The sequence below is a fragment of the Schistosoma haematobium genome, chromosome ZW (assembly GCF_000699445.3).
Source record: "Schistosoma haematobium chromosome ZW, whole genome shotgun sequence".
Classification (NCBI taxonomy): Eukaryota; Metazoa; Platyhelminthes; class Trematoda; order Strigeidida; family Schistosomatidae; genus Schistosoma; species Schistosoma haematobium.
In genome coordinates, this window is record NC_067195.1 from 21,658,651 (window position 1) to 21,682,844 (window position 24,194).

The window sequence follows — 24,194 nt, forward strand, 5'->3', positions numbered from 1 at the left end:
ACTACCGAACTACAGACTTTTTAGCCTCACCAGTGTTGTAGTTGAAGTACTGAAAAGAATAGTCAAAAAGACTATAATGACATTCGTGGAAACCAACTACTTGTTGAAAAGTGAACACCATAGCTTCAGAAAAGGTTTATCTTGCACAACAAACCTCTTTATAGTAAGGGAGCATGGATAAGGCATCTAGACAATTGAAAATCAGTGGATGATGTCCACATAGACTTCAGCGGAGCATTTACCAAGGTGCTAACAAATAAATTCCTATTGAAGCTGGAAAATCTTGACATTGTCAGACCTCTCGGAAAATGGCTTAAGGATTTCCCAGCAGGTCGCAGACATAAAATAAGAACAAATTACAAGTACTTCACCTGGAGACCAGTACTTAATGGAGTATCCCGAGGTTCTGTCCTAAGTCCTTTACTTTTTATACTGTATGTAAATGATCTCCCGAATAACGTGAGACGCAGATGCATGCTCACTTCAGGCAGACTTAAATATTGTAATTGGCTGGTCTAAAGAGTGGCTGATACTTATCAACACGTCGAAGTGTATCTACATGCACTTTGGGAATACAAAGGTAAATAGATACATCGTAGGGAGAGTTCCTGTACTCATGGTCCACCTCATGAGGATCTCTGAGTGACAGTGAGCCATGATCTTAAGACCAAGGCCCACTACGGGGAGATTGCAGCTAAGGGGGACCCTCTAGTCTTTAAGAGGCACATTCACCAAGTTAAACACTACCATGTACATTACAGTATACACAACCCTAGTAGAAACTAGACTTGAGAACTGCGTCCAGACTGCAAGCCCCTGTTTAAAAGTGGACTCTGATGTCCTGGGAAAAGTAAAGTGGGCAGCTACCCGTGCAATTCCAGAACTCCGGGGTTTACCATACAAAGAGAGGCTTGAAAAGCTAGACCTTTCTACTCTATCCTGTCATAGATTAAGAGGTGATCTGATTTTGATGCATAGAATACTAATAAATGATTTTGGACCTAATTTATTCTCTCTTTTTCTTTTCATTAGATCGGAACATCCCAGAGGACTTAGTAGAAAAGCGAAGAACGAACAAAACACCCATGGCATACAGGTTTTCACACTGAGTCATCAATTCTTGAAACCTGTTACTCGGAGTGGTGATATCCGCATATTCAATTGGCCTATTCAAGAGAAGACTAGACACTCACGAAAGGATACTAGAAAAGGAATAACATAGGCCGTAGGCCTTCTGTCCTTAATACACAAACTGAATACATTACACTGTAATTTACTAATATTTCTCTGTAGGTCGTTAAGCTTCTTTCTGAAAGCATCAGTGATCCACTGTACTAGATACAAAATTCCTCTAAGTGAAATCTTTTTCTGTTGTCCATGCCCATTTCAAACAATTGGATAATGATTGGTTATTGAGGAGGATTTTTGCAGCGCGCCAAATGGTAAAGTGGTGACCTCTTTGTTGACTTTATGGTATTTTGTTAATTACCTTTGTCCTTATCTTTTATCTAGCCTAAGCTACAAAGTATTCACGAGGGTTCCATCAACTCTGTTCTTGTATTCAGTATTCTTTCACAAAGTGGCTGGTGAAATTCTTGCTTAGTGTTTCGGGTGGAGCAGAACTATGAACTGTAACGACTAGTTAGATTACCGTAACGAAATATTGCCATCTTCTATCCATTAGAGAGCGAATAATACAACTTAACGACTTATCCTGCTAGGGCGACGGGTCAGGACTAGCGTGCAGAGTTTGTGTTTCATCATTAGCTGACATAAGCTGAGATTCATATGGTTGCAAAGTAATCGTGCATTAATGTTGGATTAGGTTTGTGGTGAAAACTCCAGCCCTATATTGAAAATTGTGAGTGGCTTAACGAAGTGCACGATATCTTGTGTCGCGAAAATTATAGGGTACTTATTCATCAAATAATTACTGTTTTCATCAAGGCATCTCAGAAATAATATTTTAGTGTAAGATTAAAACTACTTAAGTCATTATTAGTTAGGTGCACTTCGTGTCACTCACTCAAACTCTGTCTACTACTTTAGTACTATAGGTTTAGTGTGTGTGCGTTTGCAAATGAAAAGGGTATTGTTTGACGTTTGAGTTTAAATATTCTAGCTGTAATTCCATCACCTGTAACTAGGTATCAGAGTTTGTTCGTGATCTGTGCTAAGCGAACTAAAGTCTACTGACGAACAAGATAATTTAGGATGGGCGTTAAATAGTTTCTCAGTGTGTTTGTACTTTACCAGTGTCGTTTAAGACCAAGAATTTCTTTCCTGTTTCTGTAACAGAAACAGCTAAAATAAAGACTAGAAAAGCACCACACGTAGGTTTGCATACTCATCAATGGTTTCGGACAAGTGAAGATACATTTCATGTACTTTTTTGAATGTTTAAATATTACGAACTGTGAAAATGCTAACTACATTGCCTCCAAACATTTTTCGTCTTTTTTAGCTGTTCAGAAGGGTTGCCATATTTCGACTTCCAAGTCAACTACGGAGTATTCGAACTTCGACACAGTGTTTGACAGAACTCAAGCTTACGTTCGCTTCATCAGCCCAAGCCTTTTACAACAATGTCGCGGTAAAGCAAGTTGACGTTCCCACTTTAAATGGTCGTTTCGGTGTTTTGGCTGAACATGTCCCCACAGTGGGTTGTCTAAAACCCGGTATTGTGGCAGTCACTGAAAATGACGGAAGTGTAAAAAAGTATTTCGGTACGTTTCGTCTACCTAGTACGGGAAATAGTTCATTAAGTTTTATTGTTAATGATACTGGTTAAGAATGCTAAGTCAGTCAGTCGGCTACAACGTAAGACCAGGCACATATATGCATCAGTCTAGGTTGCCATACCTCATTAGCACAACAAGATGAACACCGAATTCATAGTAGTTAATTCAATGATGGTAATATATAAAAGAAAGATTGCATATGATGATATAGTACAGTTGAAAGAATTAGTTGGTAAAAAGAAAGATATGAAGCGATTTTAACCTCATAGTTCAAGGGAAGACAGAGTGTATACACCTATGCCATTGTGACCGATTCAGAGCCATCTCACATAGAATCTCGAACCATTGGTTACGATGGTCACGCGGACCCGAACCAAGTAGTCTTCATCTACCAACATGGCTAATATTAGAAGTTATTGACTTCGAGCACTGATGTTAGGTAATTGTTTTTGCACTAATAACCCATTCAAATGATTCTCTACCCTTAATATTGATGTTAGTTTTAGCATCTACGAGTTACCATTTCCAATAATCATAATGACAATTAACAGAGTAGTTCATGTTCATGTGATCTTATACTTCACCAGGTTATTCTGTTTAATCGCTTTTGGCTCCTAGGATATGATTGTCTTTTAGTTGTAAGAGCGGCACCACATGAAAAATACCGATTGCTAGGAGTAGTAATTCATCTTAACTGCACAACTAACGACCAGCATAATGTAAGTTAAGTATACATATAGAACTAGAACTTCTCAAAATCTGGTGCATCAAGATAAATCCAAAAATAGTTTTGGGGAAACTCCTGGGAAATGTCTTAGTCATCAAAGCTTTATGTAGCCAATCCTAGTCAACGTAGAGCCTGACGTCACCCCAAGTTGCTATGCCGAATGAACACGAGATGGCTACCGGGGGGGTTAAAATAATAGCTATAGCACTAATAGTGGGAAATAAACGCCGAGAGTGTTTTCTGAAAAGGTATTAAAATAGGTATGTATAAAGGATTATTGAAGCTCAAGATCTTGAGGAAAGTAAAGAACGAATGGATCTGCACCATCGGTATCGGTTCTGAGCTAACATCTCCGAACACTGATCATGATTATCGCCCAAGTTTGCATCTATCAACATGGCTCGGACTAACGATAAGTAGCTTCATGAACTGATGCTATATCTTGGTTTGGGAACACTTTAACCTTCCTTCAATCTTATTCTACTAATGCGAGTATTGTTCACTTAATAGTTTGTACTTAATGTCTTGAGGGTGACTAAAGTTGTGTACATTACATTTTATAGTATAGATATTTCGTGACTTCAATTCTCATGAGCAATGGATAAGCCACTTATAAACCAGTATTTTTATTCACCCTACTTCCACTTTTTTTAAGACTGTGTGCGATTTCGGTCAAAAGATTGGTTATACGGAGCTATAGTAGATCTGAATTTTCGCATCAATTCTGACCAAGTTTATCATAACATTATTCATCTTTAACGGAAATTTATGTAAGAATTAGCAACGTACATGTCTTGTAACTGCTACGTCTATAAAGTAGCTAGACTTGGCTGTCGCGATTATCATTTCGAACTTAACTGGGTGATATACTTGCCACTTGGGTTCCTACCATATCAAGCAGACTATTTGAAAGGTGACAAAATCAATAATTATAGTGGTAATAATGGGAAAAACAGTTCAGTTAAGAAAAATACAAGCAAAAAGGATTCTTCCAGTTAAGGGAGTTACTATTTTATGAAGAAATTAAAAGAAAGTTACAGCAGGGTCGCCACTGACTTCTATTCTGAGCCATGTCTGATAACGTCTCAAGGCTGTGTTGCAACATATCTAGGACCTTAACCAGAGGTCCTTGAAGAACCAACAGAAGCAAGTCCTTAACAGCGTCCATACCACAACATGTCATGCACTGGTCACTACTTTTTCCAGCCGGTCCCAGCATCGGCAAACAATGCACAATGTGGAATTCGCTGAGACAAAAATCAGTGGAGGGTGATGACGTAATCAATACACCCTCAACCAGAACAAAAAACAACCTGCCAATGTTTCTCGGGTTTTGAACAATCTACAAAGTATGACGAAGGCCAGTGGTTTGGACTCAATCGGAAGTAGACTTATTATGTGATAGTTGTTGCATAGGTGATGTGAACCCTTTTTAAAGATAGGGACAACTATCGACTCATGCCACAATGTTGGAAATTTCTCTAAGGTAGGCAACTTTACTCGCTATTTTCATTTTGTCATGCAATTGCAGCCAATGCTCGTCCATATTTTTGGGTGGGATGATAGCTAGCCTTGAACCTAGCTTGATTTAATATTTAGTTGAAACAGAAGCTGCAACCAATTTGCTGACGACGACGTGGACTGACTGCGAGAAAGGGACAAGCATGGTGATAGATTTGCAATTTATGTGCATTCAAGAAAGTGGTTATTTGCGGTATAATATTCCCCCACAGACGCGTACACAAGACTACGCAGGTATCACTGGACTACACCACTACAGAGAATCAGACCAATCATATCAACATCACTAAGAAATTCAGAAGGTCAATGGAAGACGTGAGAACCAAGAGAGCAGCGAATATAGCCTCAGATCACCACCTGGTTGTCGCCAAGATGAAACTGAATCTAAAGAAGCAATGGACAAATGGGGAATCAGGATTACAAAGGTTCAATACAGCCTTCCTTCGATATACTGACAAACTAAAAAAACTCAAGATATTTCTCAACAACAGGTTCCAAGTCTTACAAGATCTACTAAGAGAATCGGAAACTACTACGAATGACAATCAAAAAGGGATCAAAGAAACACCAACTCCAACGTATCAGGAGGTTCTGAGCTTCAACAGTCATCGTCATAAGGAATGGATCTCTATAGAAACCCTGTTTCGTATTCGAGAAAGGAAGAACAAGAAGACAACAATTAACAACAGCCGAACGAGAACAGAGAGAGTTAAGGCACAAGCTGAATACACTGAGACAAACAAGCAAGTGAAGAGGAGCATTAGAGCTGACAAGTGGAAATACGTGGAAGACCTAGTAACGACAGCGGATAAAGCAGCAAGATAAGGAAATATGAAACAAATTATATGACACAAAGAAGAAATTGGAAGGGAAGTATAGTAAACCAGAGAGACCGGTCAAGGATAAAGAAGGCAAGCCATTCACTGCGATTCAAAAACAGAGGAACACATGAGTAGACCATTTTGAGCAACTCTTGAATAGATCAGCCTCAGTGAATTCAATGTACATCAACGCAGCACACACAGACATGCCTATAGATGTCACTTCACCAACGTTCGAAGACATCAGGATGAACATTGAACAAATGAATAGTAGGAAAGCAGTAGAACCTGACAAGGTACCAGTCGGAGCACTGAAGTCAGACTTGAAAGCAACTGAAAGTATGCTTCATGTTCTATTCAGGAAGATTTTGAAGGAAAACAAGTGCCACCAACAGACTGGGAAGAAGGATACTTCATCAAGATCGCAAAGAGAGGAGATCTGAGTAAATGTGAGAACTACAGAGGCATTACACTACTACTGTCAGTACCAAGAGAAGTTTTCAACATAATGCTACTGAACCGGATGAAAGATTCAGTAGACGCCCAGCCTCGAAATCATCAGGTCGGATTCCGTAAAGACCGGTCGTGCACGGACCAAATTGTGACACTACGGATCATCGTTGAACAATCAGTCGAATGGGACTCGTCACTATACATAATCTTCCTTAGCTATGAAAGGGCGTTTGACAATGTGGACAGGAGAACCTTGTGCAGTTTTCGACACTATGGTGTACCTGAGAAGATTGTTCACGTCATCTGGAATTCATATGACGGAATACACTGCGAAGTCGTGCACGGAGGACACCTGACAGGCTCATTCCAAGTTAGGACCGGAGTCAGACAAGGCTACTTACTCTTTCCCTCTCTCTTTCTTCTGCTGGCTGACTAGATTATGGATTCTTCGACATCTGAGGGGAAGCACGGAATACAGTGGACAACTTGAATGCAACTGGACAATTTGGACTTCACAGATGACCTATCCCTTCTACCCCATATACACGAACAAATGCAGGTGACGACAACCAGTGTAGCAGCAACCTCTGTATCAGTACGCTTCACCACACATATGAGAGAAAGCAAGATCCTCAAATACAACACGGAGAACACCAACCCAATCACATTTGGTGAAGAAACTGTGGAGGAGGTAGAAAGTTTTACGTTCCTGGTCAGCAGCATGATCGATGAACAAAGAGGATCGGATGCAGACGTGAAGGCGAGGATTGGCAAAGCAAAGACAGCATTCCTACGGTTGAAGAACATATGCAACTCAAAACAACTGTTTGCAAGCCAACACCAAACTCGGAATCTTCAATACTAACGTCAAGACAGTTCTACTGTATGGAGCTGAAACTTGGAGAACTACTACAACCATTATCAAGAAAGCACAAGTATTTGTAAACAATTGTTTACACAAGATACTGAATGTCCGTTGACCGTATACCATCAGCAGCGGCCTAGTGTGAGAGAGACCAAACGGAATTCCAGCTGAAGAGGAAAATACGTTGAAGATGGATAGGAAATACATTACGGAAATCAAACTGCGTCATAAGGTAAGTGTTAACCTTCAGTGCTGAACGGAAACGGGAAAGTGGAAGGTTAAAGAACATACTGAGCGGGGAATTGGAAGCAGACATGAAAAGGATGAATATCAACTGTGAAGGATTGCTCAGGGCAGATTGGTAACAGGCGTAAGGAAGTCTGTTGATGTTTCGTCAGCTATAGCGCTTAGGGCGATACCAATGCCAGTAAAACCAGGCAGAGATACCACGGGTCTCCGTATGTATTCAAGTAAAACAGGTTTTCCGAAGGTACAGATGGAGATCCCTAATTCGTCCCAACGTTGGACCCAAATAGATCACATCGCTATCAGCCACCGATGGAGCGGCTCGATAGAAGACTGTCGCTCATTCTGGAGCACATGCTTAGATTCAGATCATGCTCTAGTACTAGCGCGTATCTGTCTGCGTCTTACTGGACGTAGGAAAGACACTGCAAGTAAACCTCTTAGGGCCCTACTTAATGATAGTCAAGCTAAGAGTATATTTTAGGAACAACTAGGAAAACAGTTAGGCAGCCATGTATGTGATGCCCACCCCGAGGCAGCATGGAATGATATCCGAAAAGCTGTGAAAACAGCAGTGATATCTGCTAGTACGGTAACCCGTAAGGTTAGGGAGCAACACTGGATATCAGCAGCATCTATCGCACTGATAGATGCTCGGAAACTCATTCCACCTGGCTCTGAACATAATGAAGAGTGGAGTCAGCTTAAGCGCAAGCTGACAAGAAGTCTACGCAATGATTTTGAACAGTGGTGGGTAGCGATAGCAAGAGAGATGGGAAAAGCAGCGGCAATAGGTAATAGCAGACAATTGTTCAGACTTGTTAAGGAAACCGGTATTAGGAAACCGACTGTTAGCGAAACACTCTCAGAGAAAGATGGACATATTATACATTCTCAATCCAGGAGATTGGATCGATGGGCAGAACACTTTAGGGATCATTCAACTGGCTTTCAGCCACACTTCGGTTCCTCACGATCTTCAGTCAACGTGAATGGCAAGTTAATGTAAGTCCTCCGTCTCTTTACGAAGTTGAAAAAGCCATAGGAAATCTGAAGCGAGGGAGAGCAGCAGACCCTGACAGGTTTACCCCTGAGGTTTTCAGATATGGCGGTCCAGTATTAGCAGTGAGATTAACTGAGGTCTTGAGTAGAATTTGGGAACTGGACGTAATCCTATATGACTGGTCTCAATCACTGATTTTGCCAGTCTATAAAAAAAGAACAAAAGTCCTCTTGTGACAATCACCGAGGAATCAACTTGACTAATATAGTGTCTAAAATATTAGCTTCAATAATACTTCGACGCCTAACCAAAGCTGGTGAAGAACACGTTAGGGAAAACCAGACTGGTTTTCGACCTGGACTTGGTTGTGTAGACCAGATATTCACACCACGTCAGGCCCTAGAACATAGATAGACATTCAGACGCCCCACAATCGTGGTATTTCTTGACCTTAAGGCAGCATTTGACTCTGTTTATCGTGAGGTTCTATGGTAGTATTTGTCACTGAAAGAAGTACATTAACCTTATAAAGGCTCTCTACTCGAACATAACTGGTCGAGTGAGAGCTTATGGCGAACTGTTATCAGAATTGATCACCTCAAGTGGTGTTCGTCAGGGTTGCCCACTCTCTCCATTCTTGTTTAACTTTATCATTGACGTGCTTTTAGAGATAACACTTTCCTCATCTAAATTTCCAGGGGTTGAACTTCTACCAGGAGACTCACTTGTTGACTTGGAATATGCCGATGACATGGTTCTATTTGGTGAAGACGCTGACAAAATGCAGAGTCTTCTGACCACTCTAAGCAACAATGCAAGCATGTTCGGGATGCGATTCTCCCCCTCGAAATGCGAAATGTTGCTTCAGGATTGGGTTGCATCGACACCCGAACTAATGATAGGGAGTGAAGTAGTTGAACGTTTCGAAGTCTCATCAGCCCTCGTGGTCTGGTGTGTGACGAAATCTCAGCACTGATACAGAAGGCTCGACTAGCTTTTACCAACTTGCGTCATCTATGGCGTAGGCGAGATATCCGTCTATCAACCAAAGGACGTGTTTACTGTGCAGCAGTTCGTTCCGTCCTACTTTATGGCAGTGAAACGTGGCCGGTAAGAGTAGAGGAAATTCATAGGTTACTAGTATTCGATCATAGGTGTCTTCGAAACATTGCTCGTATATCTTGGGAGCATCGAGTAAGTAATGCAGTTGTTAGGAAAAGGGTACTAGGTAAGGATGGCAAATCGATTGATGAAGTGGTGAAACTTCATCAGTTGAGACGGCTGGGACACGTGTTACGTATGCCCAACGACCGACTGCCTCGACGTGCGATGTTTTCTGGTGTAGGAGTGGGTTGGAAGAAAGCTAGGGGCGGACAGACCAACAAATGTCACAAATCCATGGAGTCACTGACAAGTGAATTGAGCCATGTTGCTAGGTGTAGACTACCTGGTTGGGGACCGCGAGATGATAGCAACCGATGGTTAGAGACCCTGAATGACATGGCTCAAAATCGTTTGCAATGGCGCAGGTGCATCCACTCTTTGTGTTCTCCCTGATTCTAATCTGTATTCTTCATGTCCCTTTTTTCTCTTCCAAAATTTATTTCACTGTGTTATACTCTTTAAATAACATCTCCAAACCCTAATCTTCCCGATTACTGCTTATAATCTTACTACCTCTACCACTACGGGATTTGAATCGACAGTTGTATCTCTGTGCTAATGTGGTGTGGCAACTTGGACTGATGTACGTACGTACGAAGTTCTACGTTGTTACTGACTGACAGATGGAGATCGAAATTGTAGTACTTCACTAGCATCTTGAATACTGGACTCAGATTGACATTAGACATCGATGTTGAAATTTTCTAATGGTATACCCAACCCTATCTGTTATCCGGTTTGTATCAGTGGGTGAACGTTGGAGGCCAGTTTGATTGGTGTGAGTGATGTCAGAAAGGTTGGTTTCAGAATTCGTGCTCAGTGGTAGCATCCAACTGTCGACCAGTCATTGACCTGAAACCGTTTTCATAGAACAGGGATTCCGCCATAGGCGAGCTGTTGTTTAAAGGGAAAATAAAAGAATACACAAAATAAGTATAAAAGAAAATAGACAAGTGATACAATATTAAATAAAAACGAGTATTTACACGTGAGTATAGTTTACATGAATAAGAATAGTTTTTCTAATTGTAGTCATCATTTATTTTGTATGTGGACTGGGATACTGAAGCAGGCGGTTTTCTTGGGGGCGGGGAGTCGCTCACTGAGCCTCTGGCCTATAAGTTCAATCCACAAGGCAGCGGAGCACCTTTTAGAGACGCGGTCTCGTCGTAGCCGGTGATTAAAAATAAGTTCATACGCCATTTTTTCTCTGATTATCATTCCTGCCACGAGAAGGAGGTGAGCAGGACTTTCCTGGCAGTTGCTGTATACGCGTGGCCATATGAAAACGTCTCAAGGGGGAGCGAACTCTCCTCGCCCTGGGACGTACTAAGGGATTTGGGGGTGCGAAAAATAAAGAGGTAATAATTTCATGGCATTACCTTGTGATATATAGGTTAGTTGCGTTGAGTTAACCTTCTTTTGATGTGTTTTACCTTTTAGAAAATCGTATGACTTACTGGTATAGTATGTTATGATTTATGTCTCTGAAACTAAACCTAGTGTTATTCGTGCTGTTTTTCCATTAAAATAATGATACAAATAAATTACAAGCTTGACGGTATCTCTATTGTCGAACTACCATACATAACTACTTCAATCTTAAACTTTTTTTTAGTTAGTAGCGGTATTGTAACTGTCAATAGTGACTCATCTATTCAAGTTCTTGCCGAAGAAGCAGCTTCACTTGACCAGTTGGACCCACACGCTGTTAAAGATGGAATGTCTAGGGCACAATCCGAGTTGTCAAGCGCTACTACAGAACTTGGGAAGACAGAGGCTCAAATCGCCGTTGAAGTATTCGAAGAAATGTCTCGTGCTCTTCAGGAACAAAGTTAATTTATTATTTGTACCACCAAGTTTGTTAGACTGAATAATTGTAGCTACATTACTGTACATCTTTTCTTGAGTCTGTTATGCTTCGGAGCCGTAATATGTTTTAACTAGACGTTGCTGTTCTTTTCCAATCATACTTTATGTTATTGTGATTTAGGAGTTGTGGGATGTGCTAACAGGTTTTTTGCATTGCTTGAGACGAGTGACGTCAAAGCTCTGACTGTCGATGAATTCGAACCCTAACCGACCATTATTGAAGTGCACTGAATTTAAGCTATATTGTAGTAATTTTATTATGTATATCGAATATCTCGTTTTGTATATTTTAGTTTCTTGTAGTCATTCAGAAGTATTCAAGCAATGTTTTATATTTCCGAATTCTAGGAAAATAATAGGGTTATAAACTGCTTTGATGGCAAGTGAGCAAAAGTATGGATTGTTATTGGGCATGATTAGTTAACTAATAAGTATGATTTACCTAGATTTACAGCTTTCTAGTGATCAAGTGGAATCGCCTAACAATTTAGGAAGCCCAGTTTAAGAGTATTCCTATGATAGTTCAGAAGTTCATGCTTCAAGTAGATTAAGACGTTTGGGTGACATCAGAACAAAAAGAACACAAGAGTTAGTTTGCACAATCAGGAAATATGTAGGTAAAAATTACATAAATGAGAATCACGACTTAATATGTGTGATAAATAGGCTTTTTTCGTAAAACGAAAATAATAAAAGTTGTTTTAAGATGAGAGCTTCGTGTTTTATATTCGCGACTATTCTGTAACCTTACAAATTGTCTATTCGACGAACTGTATCAGAAATATCGGCTATGATGTTTATGCACCGCTAAAACAGGTTTTTAAATTTTGACCTCTTAATGGTGATCCACCCATCGCAAGATCTGAATGTCCTGAATCAGATCTATTTTTTAAGTATAGATTTCATAAATTGTGTGCTATTAGTTATCAGAATAGATCTATAATAGTACCTCAATCTATGAAAAATTGTACGTATGAGTACCAAGGTTGGACTTGGTAGTTTCAAATAAATTGGACATTGGATAGAAAGTTAATAAATATATTTTTTTGTCGTTTCCCAATGAGAAATATATTTATTATTAAATTACAGAGTTTTTGAACTGATATATAAAGTGATTTGACTTTCAGTTACTATAATAAGAACGAAGGTATAGAAACAATACCAACTATCAGATATTTTTGCTGACAAAAAGCTGATTTATCGTATTTTGTGGATAGGTAATTGATTCTTCGTCACTAAAGTGTTAGGAAACGGATCATGCAAAGTCGTGGTTGTCATCTTTCATCAGACTAGCAACATATTTCATATCTTAATCAAATCTCATGTGATAAATCCTTGGCTATCATTTAACATGGTCATAAGTAATCACCGTTCGGTTGTTGCTTCATATTATAACTTTTGTGATACATAAAACAACACTCTAGTGAAGGGTGAGTGATATCAAAGTGATAGTAATGTACGTTATATATCCTACTAAATAGAAAATTGAATTTTGCGATTAAGTATTCAGCAAATGAGATGGTGAAGATTAGTGTCTCAGGAGAATGGTTTCATTGAAATTGAATTCTCTTAGCTAGAAGGTTCGGTCGTGTAGCTTTCCTTGGATTTTTAAACAGTTTCATCAGGTCAAATGAAAGTGGCCTATTCGAAATTATTCACAAGCGACTAGCAGCCCGTCCTGTTACCATTGAGTTTGATTGGCTGATATTACCAATTACCCTGTCATTTTCTGCAAATTTATTTTGATAGTCTTGCCCCTTTACCCAGTTCTTCGAGTGGTAGTTGTTTATGATTTCTCTATTTAATTGATAAGTTGATTCTATTTGAGTATGTATGGTGATTATCGACTGATTTTACTGTTAAGTTTCTAAAAATCCCCTAGTTTTTTTGTATCATCTGTCTGCGGTTATCTTTATGTACTATTTATAAAATTTGAGGTATGTTGTTGCGTTTGACAGTCAGTTAGCGTCCATGGAGATGACGACTAATTTATCCGATGTAATGTTCGTAGCTGGAGCAGTCTGTGTTGTAGATGATACTAAGTTCCGAGTCGTGACTTAATTCACCATCTTCCACCTGCAGTCAATTCAGAGAGGAAGAAGTGGTTTATTGGTACTTTTCTCTTTTTATAACCAACGGTCAATTTCATACGAACAGTAAAAATTGGACAGAAATAAGACAAATACTAGTGATCAACAAAATGTAAGACTTAAATATCATTCACCACTGCTGATTAGTATTTTTTCAACCAGTGCTTAAATAGATAACCCTCAAATGCTGACGACAACCTCAATTGTATGCTGGGTCCTCGAATTCCTGACAGGCATTTCAGTATCCCGTTGGTTACTGAGGAGCGAAATATGAGAAAACCGTACGTACACAGTATTTTGGACAATAGGGCCACGAGGAAACTGTAACGACTGATAACTGAAGTCTTACTGAAATGCTCTAAACAACGAAAACGGAGAAGTGTTATAGTCAACCTCATAAAATAAAGTTTGCATGACATCAGTTCTCCTACAAATAAATATTAGTTCTGACGACTTCGATAACTACACCTCGTATGTTCGTAGGCAACAATTTTGAGAATAGTTTTGAGAAGTATCCCTACAGTGGTACGAATTGCCATTATTATTTCCCAGTCGGAGCCAATAAAAGCGATGGGTAGAACAGTTCACTCAAGAGCTGTAATTATTATTCAGGAAGATCCACGTCACATACTTTAAAGAGTATTATTACAGTAAGAATTCCACAGACATCTATTTTACGTATGATAATCATAGAATCAGTCGATGTATCACCAATTAATTCGTGGTTCACCTATCACTAGTCAACTTTAGAATGTGCTGAAATTGATTATATGGATTGGGTAGCGTTATTGCTAAATTATTTTCGACTACGGTTGTTATAGCATGTTGTTCTGAATGAAAGTAACAGGTATGTGAATTCCTATCATTCTATTATCGATGTGATCAAGTTTGTAGTTATTCGAAAGTGTGACTTCCTTTGTAAACGAACTGAAGACTAGGTGATATGCTATGATTCGAAGTGGTTGATATACTGAACTATTTAACAAAACGTATGAACTGACAGAATCATCAATTTTGTTAACGATCAAACAGTGATCTTGATGCCTTTAAAATGATCGTTGTGACCATTAAATTAAATAACTGTAAAAATCTCCAAATAATTAATAAAGTTGAATGGTCGCGACTTCTGACAGATAAGCACATCGACCAACATGCAATAATCTCATAGCGAGGTTAAGCTTATCCAACTTTGTGTGGTTGGAAGCAGAACATATAAACAAACAGTAGGATAAGATTTATTTGATGTCGAATAACACGTGCAATGTAGATTGCGAAGAAATCATGTGCATCTGATATGTATATATATTGTGTAGCTCAAGATAATCGGAATGTGTAGTTCTTAACGGTGGGGATTTGTAGCTCAAGTGGATAATTTTGGTTTACAATTGATTGATCACTGGGTGGTAATCAACTTCATAAACGTCAGGTACTTCTTAATGCAGATCGAATTCTATCAACCAATAATTTTGGTAGGGCTTCATTCTCTGAGCTTGATGGTTTAGTCTATTTTTGTAGACTGACTTTTGGATATTTGTTTCATTGGTGGAGAGCAGTGATAGAGGTTCATTTGCCAGGTTTGATTCGATCGAGTTTAATAGGGCTGTTATGACGAAGGATATCACCAGTTCGTCGTTATTGGTTTGAATCTCTCATCTTATCCAAGAATTGTATTGGGGACTTAGCGGGACGACTGAATGAATCAACTGAATGTTTCAATTCTCTTGAAATTTCTCCTGATACATTGTGATGAGGCTCTGGGGAGTGGGATGTTTGGTTTGTATAGTTTCGGTCTACCATGGAATTAAAGGAGCACTGGTCGATTGTATTTCATTCATGATTGATCTTGTATTGGTATTTGTCCCGCTTTGATAAGTTTGTTTAATGTCCTGGCGATTTAGTTGTCTACCTTCTTGACTGGAGTTGTGTGTGGTGATTTATATACGCTTTTATCCTGAAGTAGTTGCTCAGGCTTTCCTGATATATTCTTCATTCTCCATACTTACCGTAGAGCGCTTATCTAAATCCGAGATTGAAACTCCACCGAAATGTGTTTGTAAACCTTCAGCGACACGACTTGAAGTTGTTTTAAATTTCCATTTTCGACATTATTTCATACTTTTGACTCACTGAATAGCTCCCATATGTATCGTTGCTTTAACTCGCGTTGGCATTCTATTTTGTTAATTTTCTTGACAGTGTGATGATATTTTAGCAATAAAATAGTGAGTATGGTTACTGAACAGTTAATCGATATAAATGCAATAACGTGATTTGATTGAAGAACATCTGACGTGCATTTACTGATTGATTGAATAGGTTAAACAGTTTATGTGAAAACCTATTCGCCAAATCACTATATTACTGAAGTGGGATTTATCTGGAATTCTTCAAAAGGTCAGCGATAGCGTCCATATACAGTAATATTTTCCTCTGGTTTGTAACGCATTTCATTACATTGACATGTGTACTGTCTATTAACACAAAATATTGATACATATCATCTGACTTGATAAGCTCTTTTAGGTCTACTCTGCATAGATCAGTAATAATAACTGAAGATATTACAACAATAAAACGTCTGAATTTTGATATCCAGTATAGAATTTGCTTGAACAAGTTCATCCTAAATGATTTCCAAGTATTTCGATAATTAATATCATGTAACTGGAATTTTTAACTTTGTTATTATCTACTATTGTGTATAATGATTGCCAACTATCTGACTAGTCAACACGTTTATTTAATATTTCTTTACAGATTAATATGCTTTAAAGCTTCATATTTAGTTAGTGCATTTCATAAAGGCTTGCACTTTCCAACTAATTATGACAAACTTATTCCCACTCTTGAAATTAATAAAATCGAACTACAATGGAGTTTAGGAGCTTTATTATATAAATTAAAGTAAGATAACTATTATTATTATTATTATTTTTACATGAGATGGTCGAATAAAATTATGTAAGATAATTTGAGTTAAAGGAACCGGATATTCATTAGCAGATATAATAATTCAATTTAGAAATGTATTACTTCAGTGTGAACCTTAATAAAGCCAATAATGTTATATCAGTATTGCTCATTTCATGGAATAGAAAAAGTATCATTCCTTTTAGAATTGTAATTATTATTTCTTATGTTGAGCGCTAACACCAAAAATCAATACAAATAATTATAAATGGTAAATAGAAAGGAACTCTTAAAAGGAGTATAGTAGATCTGTAAATGTTTTGTTTAGTGTATCCTTTTCCAAATGAACGACTTTACTGCGGTAGCGATAAATCACCAGGGCAAAATAGCTTACACCTAACAAAAGCATGATGTAAACTAAGACTGACAAACTTTGAACAAAATAGAACTAGCGGTGATGTGAGTTTTCAATCCTCCTTCTGTTCAACTCAGTCATATGCGACACATATGTGCATCGGTCGAAGTGGACAAACCAAATCAGCACAGTTAGATGACATGGTAGTATATGTAGTAATAGTGTAGTGAACGTGAACATAAGTGGGTACAATCGAATGTGTTTGATTACAAAATTACAGAACATCTTAGTAAAATCCGTGAACCATACAGTAAATAGTTCATTTGCAACATGTCAATCAACCGTCTCAGACTTCAGTGTTCGTTCGTTTCTACACCAATAATTCTTTGTTCCCGTTCTCTTTTCTTTGATCTTCTTAACCTTCTGCCTCCAGGTATTTCACTTTCGACTGATGATATATACTACTTATATCTATCGACATCAGTAACACACACCACGATATTGGTTTAAGAAATATTAGGCACAAAATATATGATTCGAGAAAATATGGATCTGTGAACTAGAAAATGCAAAGTATTTCGAAACCTTGGATCTAAGAGGGGACAAACAGTGAACGCATCTGTGCTATTGTAATCGATTCTAAGCCATATCCCCAAATTCTCTAACCTTCGATTACGAAAATCGCTCAGAATCCAATCAAGTAGTCTGCATATACTTACACGACCCAGTCTAATATCCAATGATTCAGGAACTAATACTATGTCTTGAGCTGATCTTCCCTAGTTCCCTCTAAACCCACTCCTAAACCAGTCATCATCGCGGATCGAGTTAGTCGATGGACGTACATACGTAATATATGTCTCAACCACCACGGTCTTCAATGAATCACTATCTCACCAGTCGATTTGACATCTTTATATAATACTCTGAGTCTAACCTCAGCATTACTCAGTCGGTGGTTCCAACGTACACAAAGAATGCTTCGGATACACCAGTGATCAAATACCAATAAAGTTTATTTTTAAAGGCCACGTTTCACAGCCATGAAGCAGAACAGGACGAATTGCTACTCGCCCTTTGGTTGATAGACGGACAACTAGCCAAGTCACAAGCGACGTAGGTCAGAAAAACCCAATTGATTGAAGATTATCTGACGTGCATTTATTGACTGATTGAATAAGAATATGAAAACCATCGTCAGATTAAATCAAGATTTTATCTTACCAAGTGTTGATTACCATTCATGTCTTGTGAGATCTACATAATGCCCTTCTGATAGTATTGTTAATGATTATTATATTGATGAGTAGATGTTTGTACGTAGAGTTGATTGTGATATAACACACTGAACTCAGACACAAAAGTTCATATATTAAAATATCTTATGTAAGGTTATCTGGTTGTTTCATGCACATATACTTATCCTGATATGTATTACAACTACGAGGAACTTTTTCAATCAGTAACCAGCTATAAGTCATTACGCCGTAATCAGTGATTATCAAACAAATAATACGCATCAGTAAGTTCATAAGATCGCATAATACATATCACCCCGTGTGACTTATATCTCGACTAAGCCACTAAATGACACGCGTTTTTATAGCTGATCGACTAATGTAAGGTAGGTAAGAAAGAATACAAGTATAACGGAAGAGAAAACTTGTTTGGCTTTTATTATCAAAAATAAAGATAAGTTCGAAGTAAACAATAATTATAATAAATAAATAATTAAATCAAAGAAAATAATTACAAATTTAAGAACTGGGCGTACACCCACCTCAATAAAATAGAATCTTATCTTTCATTTGTTTTAACAGATTAATGTCTAAAAAAATTATGAGTACATAACTGTAATAGGAGTGAAATAAGTTCAAATAAAGCGCTCATTATGTAAACATATGACAAGCGCTTATGATATGAAGTGTTAGTAAGTGGATGTTTATTATTTGAATAATGATTATTTTAAAATCATGGCATTTTATCATTTAATTGATTTAAAGTATCATTATTACTTTTTACATTCGATTCTAAGTTGTTCATATCTGTTGTAATTGAACCATTTTGTGCTTGTTTACTTGTGCGTAAACGTTTGATTACTGTAAAATAGAGTATAATAGCTATTAATATTAAAACGATTACAACACAAAAAATAACCACTGTGAACACGATAATATCCCGTTTTTTTTCTTCGTCTATTGTAGTTGCTCTAAATGTTTGTTTTTGTGGAAAAAAAGGAAAGAATTAGAAAAAGAAGAAACATGAATCAAATTATAAACAGTGAATTTATAAACGTTCCTTGATAAAATAATTAACGAAGAAAAGGCAGAAAATCACTATAAAAAATATTAGATAGGTATTTGCTAAGGTACGCCAGTTTCATTTACGTTGTGAATTGTTCGCCTGAGTATCACTTTTCCAAGTTACCACTTTTTTCGAAGACGCATTGTCTATTTTTAAATAAGTTTTATTTAATATTTAATATTTAAAATAGTATTATTAATTCAACTTCTTGTATCCGATAGTCTAAACAATGAATATTTCGGTGGTTGAATAGAACCTAACCGTAGACGCTTCCTTGAGATCCCCTATCATGATAACTCAACCGAGCAATATTGCAGTCTGGGACACTTGTTTATTTGGATACCACCACGTCAGAAAGGTGCGAATAAAAGCAGCAACTGAAAGTCTACGGGTGAAGTTGTATTGCTAACTGTATTTCGTTATGAAGGCGGTAATATTTCTCCCTCATATAACCATTAATAACAGTGATGTTGCCTTCTTCAAACGAAAGGGAAAAATTAGATTTTCGTCTCTGACGATAAGGTTTTTAAAGTACAAATATAACGCATCGAGAAGTTTCGCATAAAAGTCATGTGTGATTGATCTCAAATGGTTATCTTTTGGATTTCGCAGTCACATTACCAGATCACCAAGAACAATACTAATCTAGTTTATTTTTCAGGCACCTCCAGAAGAAATATCGACTTATTTGAGATTCACTTATTCATGATCAAATCCCTTCATCAATTTCAAATATTTTTCTTCTATCCTAACCATCAACCCTTCTATAACTTTGTCTTTAGAACTAAATCCTGCCAATGCTAAAAATTTGAGTCTCTTGGAACCAATCTCTAAACTACGTGTCAGATCTTCTGGTGTCCGAGCCTTATTTGAAATAGAAAAAAAGGTTTTCTTATTAAGGACTATAAGTTTTTGAGCCATCAACTTATGTTGCATTTTTGAAACCTGTGTAGAGGATGCAAGTGGATTTATTCACTATCTCATCTAGTCGATACAGAGAACCGGTACAACTTACCTCTGTGTATCTATAAACATGACCGACCGCAGCAGAAACACCCCTTAGGACTCAGCCCCATGATAGAAAGACTAGTAGTATGTTCCAGGAAAAGCTAAAAAAGCAGTTAGTCAGTCAACAAGATGATGACCGCCCCGATGCAGACTGATATGATATACCAATACTTGTAAGAACAACATGAATGTCTACCAGTAACTCAAAAAAAAAGATTAGGAGGCAACAGTGCGTTTTGGTAGCATTTACTGATTTAATAGATGTAAACAAGCTCAGCCCATCGGCTCGGGACACGATGAAGAGCGAAGACAAATTAAACATAGACTAACAAAAAATTTGTGTGATGATCGTGAGCAGTGGTGGATAGCGAAAATAAAAGAGATGGGAGGGGTTGTGGTGCTAGATAATAATAGATAACTTTCTAAATTTATCAAAGAAAGAGATATTGAAACTTCGAGAGATTTTGGGAACTAGTCTCCATCAATCATAGAACTAATGATAGGGAGTGAAGTGCTTAAGTGTGTCGATCAATTCCCCTATAATGGAGGCGTCATTAATTATGGTGGGTCGGTCTCGCGATAGATCAAAGGAACTCGATTGGGTTTTTCTGACCTACGTCGCTTGTGACTTGGCTAGTTGTCCGTCTATCAACCAAAGGGCGAGTAGCAATTCGTCCTGTTCTGCTTCATGGCTGTGAAACGTGGCCTTTAAAAATAAACTTTATTGGTATTTGATCACTGGTGTATCCGAAGCATTCTTTGTGTACGTTGGAACCACCGACTGAGTAATGCTGAGGTTAGACTCAGAGTATTATATAAAGATGTCAAATCGACTGGTGAGATAGTGATTCATTGAAGACCGTGGTGGTTGAGACATATATTACGTATGTACGTCCATCGACTAACTCGATCCGCGATGATGACTGGTTTAGGAGTGGGTTTAGAGGGAACTAGGGAAGATCAGCTCAAGACATAGTATTAGTTCCTGAATCATTGGATATTAGACTGGGTCGTGTAAGTATATGCAGACTACTTGATTGGATTCTGAGCGATTTTCGTAATCGAAGGTTAGAGAATTTGGGGATATGGCTTAGAATCGATTACAATAGCACAGATGCGTTCACTGTTTGTCCCCTCTTAGATCCAAGGTTTCGAAATACTTTGCATTTTCTAGTTCACAGATCCATATTTTCTCGAATCATATATTTTGTGCCTAATATTTCTTAAACCAATATCGTGGTGTGTGTTACTGATGTCGATAGATATAAGTAGTATATATCATCAGTCGAAAGTGAAATACCTGGAGGCAGAAGGTTAAGAAGATCAAAGAAAAGAGAACGGGAACAAAGAATTATTGGTGTAGAAACGAACGAACACTGAAGTCTGAGACGGTTGATTGACATGTTGCAAATGAACTATTTACTGTATGGTTCACGGATTTTACTAAGATGTTCTGTAATTTTGTAATCAAACACATTCGATTGTACCCACTTATGTTCACGTTCACTACACTATTACTACATATACTACCATGTCATCTAACTGTGCTGATTTGGTTTGTCCACTTCGACCGATGCACATATGTGTCGCATATGACTGAGTTGAACAGAAGGAGGATTGAAAACTCACATCACCGCTAGTTCTATTTTGTTCAAAGTTTGTCAGTCTTAATTTACATCATGCTTTTGTTAGGTGTAAGCTATTTTGCCCTGGTGATTTATCGCTACCGCAGTAAAGTCGTTCATTTGGAAAAGGATACACTAAACAAAACATTTACAGATCTACTATACTCCTTTTAAGAGTTCCTTTCTATTTACCATTTATAATTATTTGTATTGATTTTTGGTGTTAGCGCTCAACATAAGAAATAATAATTACAATTCTAAAAGGAATGATACTTTTTCTATTCCATGAAATGAGCAATACTGATATAACATTATTGGCTTTATTAAGGTTCACACTGAAGTAATACATTTCTAAATTGAATTATTATATCTGCTAATGAATATCCGGTTCCTTTAACTCAAATTATCTTACATAATTTTATTCGACCATCTCATGTAAAAATAATAATAATAATAATAGTTATCTTACTTTAATTTATATAATAAAGCTCCTAAACTCCATTGTAGTTCGATTTTATTAATTTCAAGAGTGGGAATAAGTTTGTCATAATTAGTTGGAAAGTGCAAGCCTTTATGAAATGCACTAACTAAATATGAAGCTTTAAAGCATATTAATCTGTAAAGAAATATTAAATAAACGTGTTGACTAGTCAGATAGTTGGCAATCATTATACACAATAGTAGATAATAACAAAGTTAAAAATTCCAGTTACATGATATTAATTATCGAAATACTTGGAAATCATTTAGGATGAACTTGTTCAAGCAAATTCTATACTGGATATCAAAATTCAGACGTTTTATTGTTGTAATATCTTCAGTTATTATTACTGATCTATGCAGAGTAGACCTAAAAGAGCTTATCAAGTCAGATGATATGTATCAATATTTTGTGTTAATAGACAGTACACATGTCAATGTAATGAAATGCGTTACAAACCAGAGGAAAATATTACTGTATATGGACGCTATCGCTGACCTTTTGAAGAATTCCAGATAAATCCCACTTCAGTAATATAGTGATTTGGCGAATAGGTTTTCACATAAACTGTTTAACCTATTCAATCAATCAGTAAATGCACGTCAGATGTTCTTCAATCAAATCACGTTATTGCATTTATATCGATTAACTGTTCAGTAACCATACTCACTATTTTATTGCTAAAATATCATCACACTGTCAAGAAAATTAACAAAATAGAATGCCAACGCGAGTTAAAGCAACGATACATATGGGAGCTATTCAGTGAGTCAAAAGTATGAAATAATGTCGAAAATGGAAATTTAAAACAACTTCAAGTCGTGTCGCTGAAGGTTTACAAACACATTTCGGTGGAGTTTCAATCTCGGATTTAGATAAGCGCTCTACGGTAAGTATGGAGAATGAAGAATATATCAGGAAAGCCTGAGCAACTACTTCAGGATAAAAGCGTATATAAATCACCACACACAACTCCAGTCAAGAAGGTAGACAACTAAATCGCCAGGACATTAAACAAACTTATCAAAGCGGGACAAATACCAATACAAGATCAATCATGAATGAAATACAATCGACCAGTGCTCCTTTAATTCCATGGTAGACCGAAACTATACAAACCAAACATCCCACTCCCAGAGCCTCATCACAATGTATCAGGAGAAATTTCAAGAGAATTGAAACATTCAGTTGATTCATTCAGTCGTCCCGCTAAGTCCCCAATACAATTCTTGGATAAGATGAGAGATTCAAACCAATAACGACGAACTGGTGATATCCTTCGTCATAACAGCCCTATTAAACTCGATCGAATCAAACCTGGCAAATGAACCTCTATCACTGCTCTCCACCAATGAAACAAATATCCAAAAGTCAGTCTACAAAAATAGACTAAACCATCAAGCTCAGAGAATGAAGCCCTACCAAAATTATTGGTTGATAGAATTCGATCTGCATTAAGAAGTACCTGACGTTTATGAAGTTGATTACCACCCAGTGATCAATCAATTGTAAACCAAAATTATCCACTTGAGCTACAAATCCCCACCGTTAAGAACTACACATTCCGATTATCTTGAGCTACACAATATATATACATATCAGATGCACATGATTTCTTCGCAATCTACATTGCACGTGTTATTCGACATCAAATAAATCTTATCCTACTGTTTGTTTATATGTTCTGCTTCCAACCACACAAAGTTGGATAAGCTTAACCTCGCTATGAGATTATTGCATGTTGGTCGATGTGCTTATCTGTCAGAAGTCGCGACCATTCAACTTTATTAATTATTTGGAGATTTTTACAGTTATTTAATTTAATGGTCACAACGATCATTTTAAAGGCATCAAGATCACTGTTTGATCGTTAACAAAATTGATGATTCTGTCAGTTCATACGTTTTGTTAAATAGTTCAGTATATCAACCACTTCGAATCATAGCATATCACCTAGTCTTCAGTTCGTTTACAAAGGAAGTCACACTTTCGAATAACTACAAACTTG

At 37.4% G+C, this 24,194-nt stretch overlaps 2 protein-coding genes across 3 annotated transcripts in view; one reads left to right on the forward strand and one right to left on the reverse strand.

The window, feature by feature from the left end:
- Positions 1 to 1,128: 1,128 nt before the first annotated feature.
- On the forward strand, positions 1,129 to 12,751 carry ATP5D (ATP synthase subunit delta, mitochondrial). Its single transcript, XM_051210699.1, has 4 exons — positions 1,129 to 1,289; positions 1,323 to 1,442; positions 2,465 to 2,726; positions 11,160 to 12,751. Exons 2-4 carry the CDS (start codon positions 1,440 to 1,442, stop codon positions 11,378 to 11,380), a joined length of 486 nt encoding a protein of 161 aa, XP_051070715.1. The 5' UTR covers positions 1,129 to 1,289; positions 1,323 to 1,439; the 3' UTR covers positions 11,381 to 12,751.
- A 71-nt stretch (positions 12,752 to 12,822) lies between these two features.
- The window catches only part of ENTPD4_1 (Ectonucleoside triphosphate diphosphohydrolase 4), a 53,010-nt gene continuing 41,638 nt past the window's right edge, over positions 12,823 to 24,194 (reverse strand). Inside the window, exons 10-11 of one of the 2 annotated variants that reach the window (XM_051210701.1) lie at positions 22,175 to 22,321; positions 12,823 to 18,977 (exon numbers count right to left, since the gene is read on the reverse strand). In XM_051210701.1, the coding sequence (XP_051070717.1) occupies positions 18,740 to 18,977; positions 22,175 to 22,321 (385 nt within the window). In that variant the 3' untranslated portion in view covers positions 12,823 to 18,739. Of the gene's footprint in view, positions 22,322 to 24,194 lie in introns of both variants that reach the window. The other variant, XM_051210700.1, reaches the window with a different exon arrangement.

Bases quoted from the DNA above. Each gene is read 5' to 3' on its own strand.
- ATP5D (XM_051210699.1), top strand. The intron at 2,727-11,159 runs GTACGTTTCGTC...ACTTTTTTTTAG, and splicing joins AAGTGTAAAAAAGTATTTCG to TTAGTAGCGGTATTGTAACT.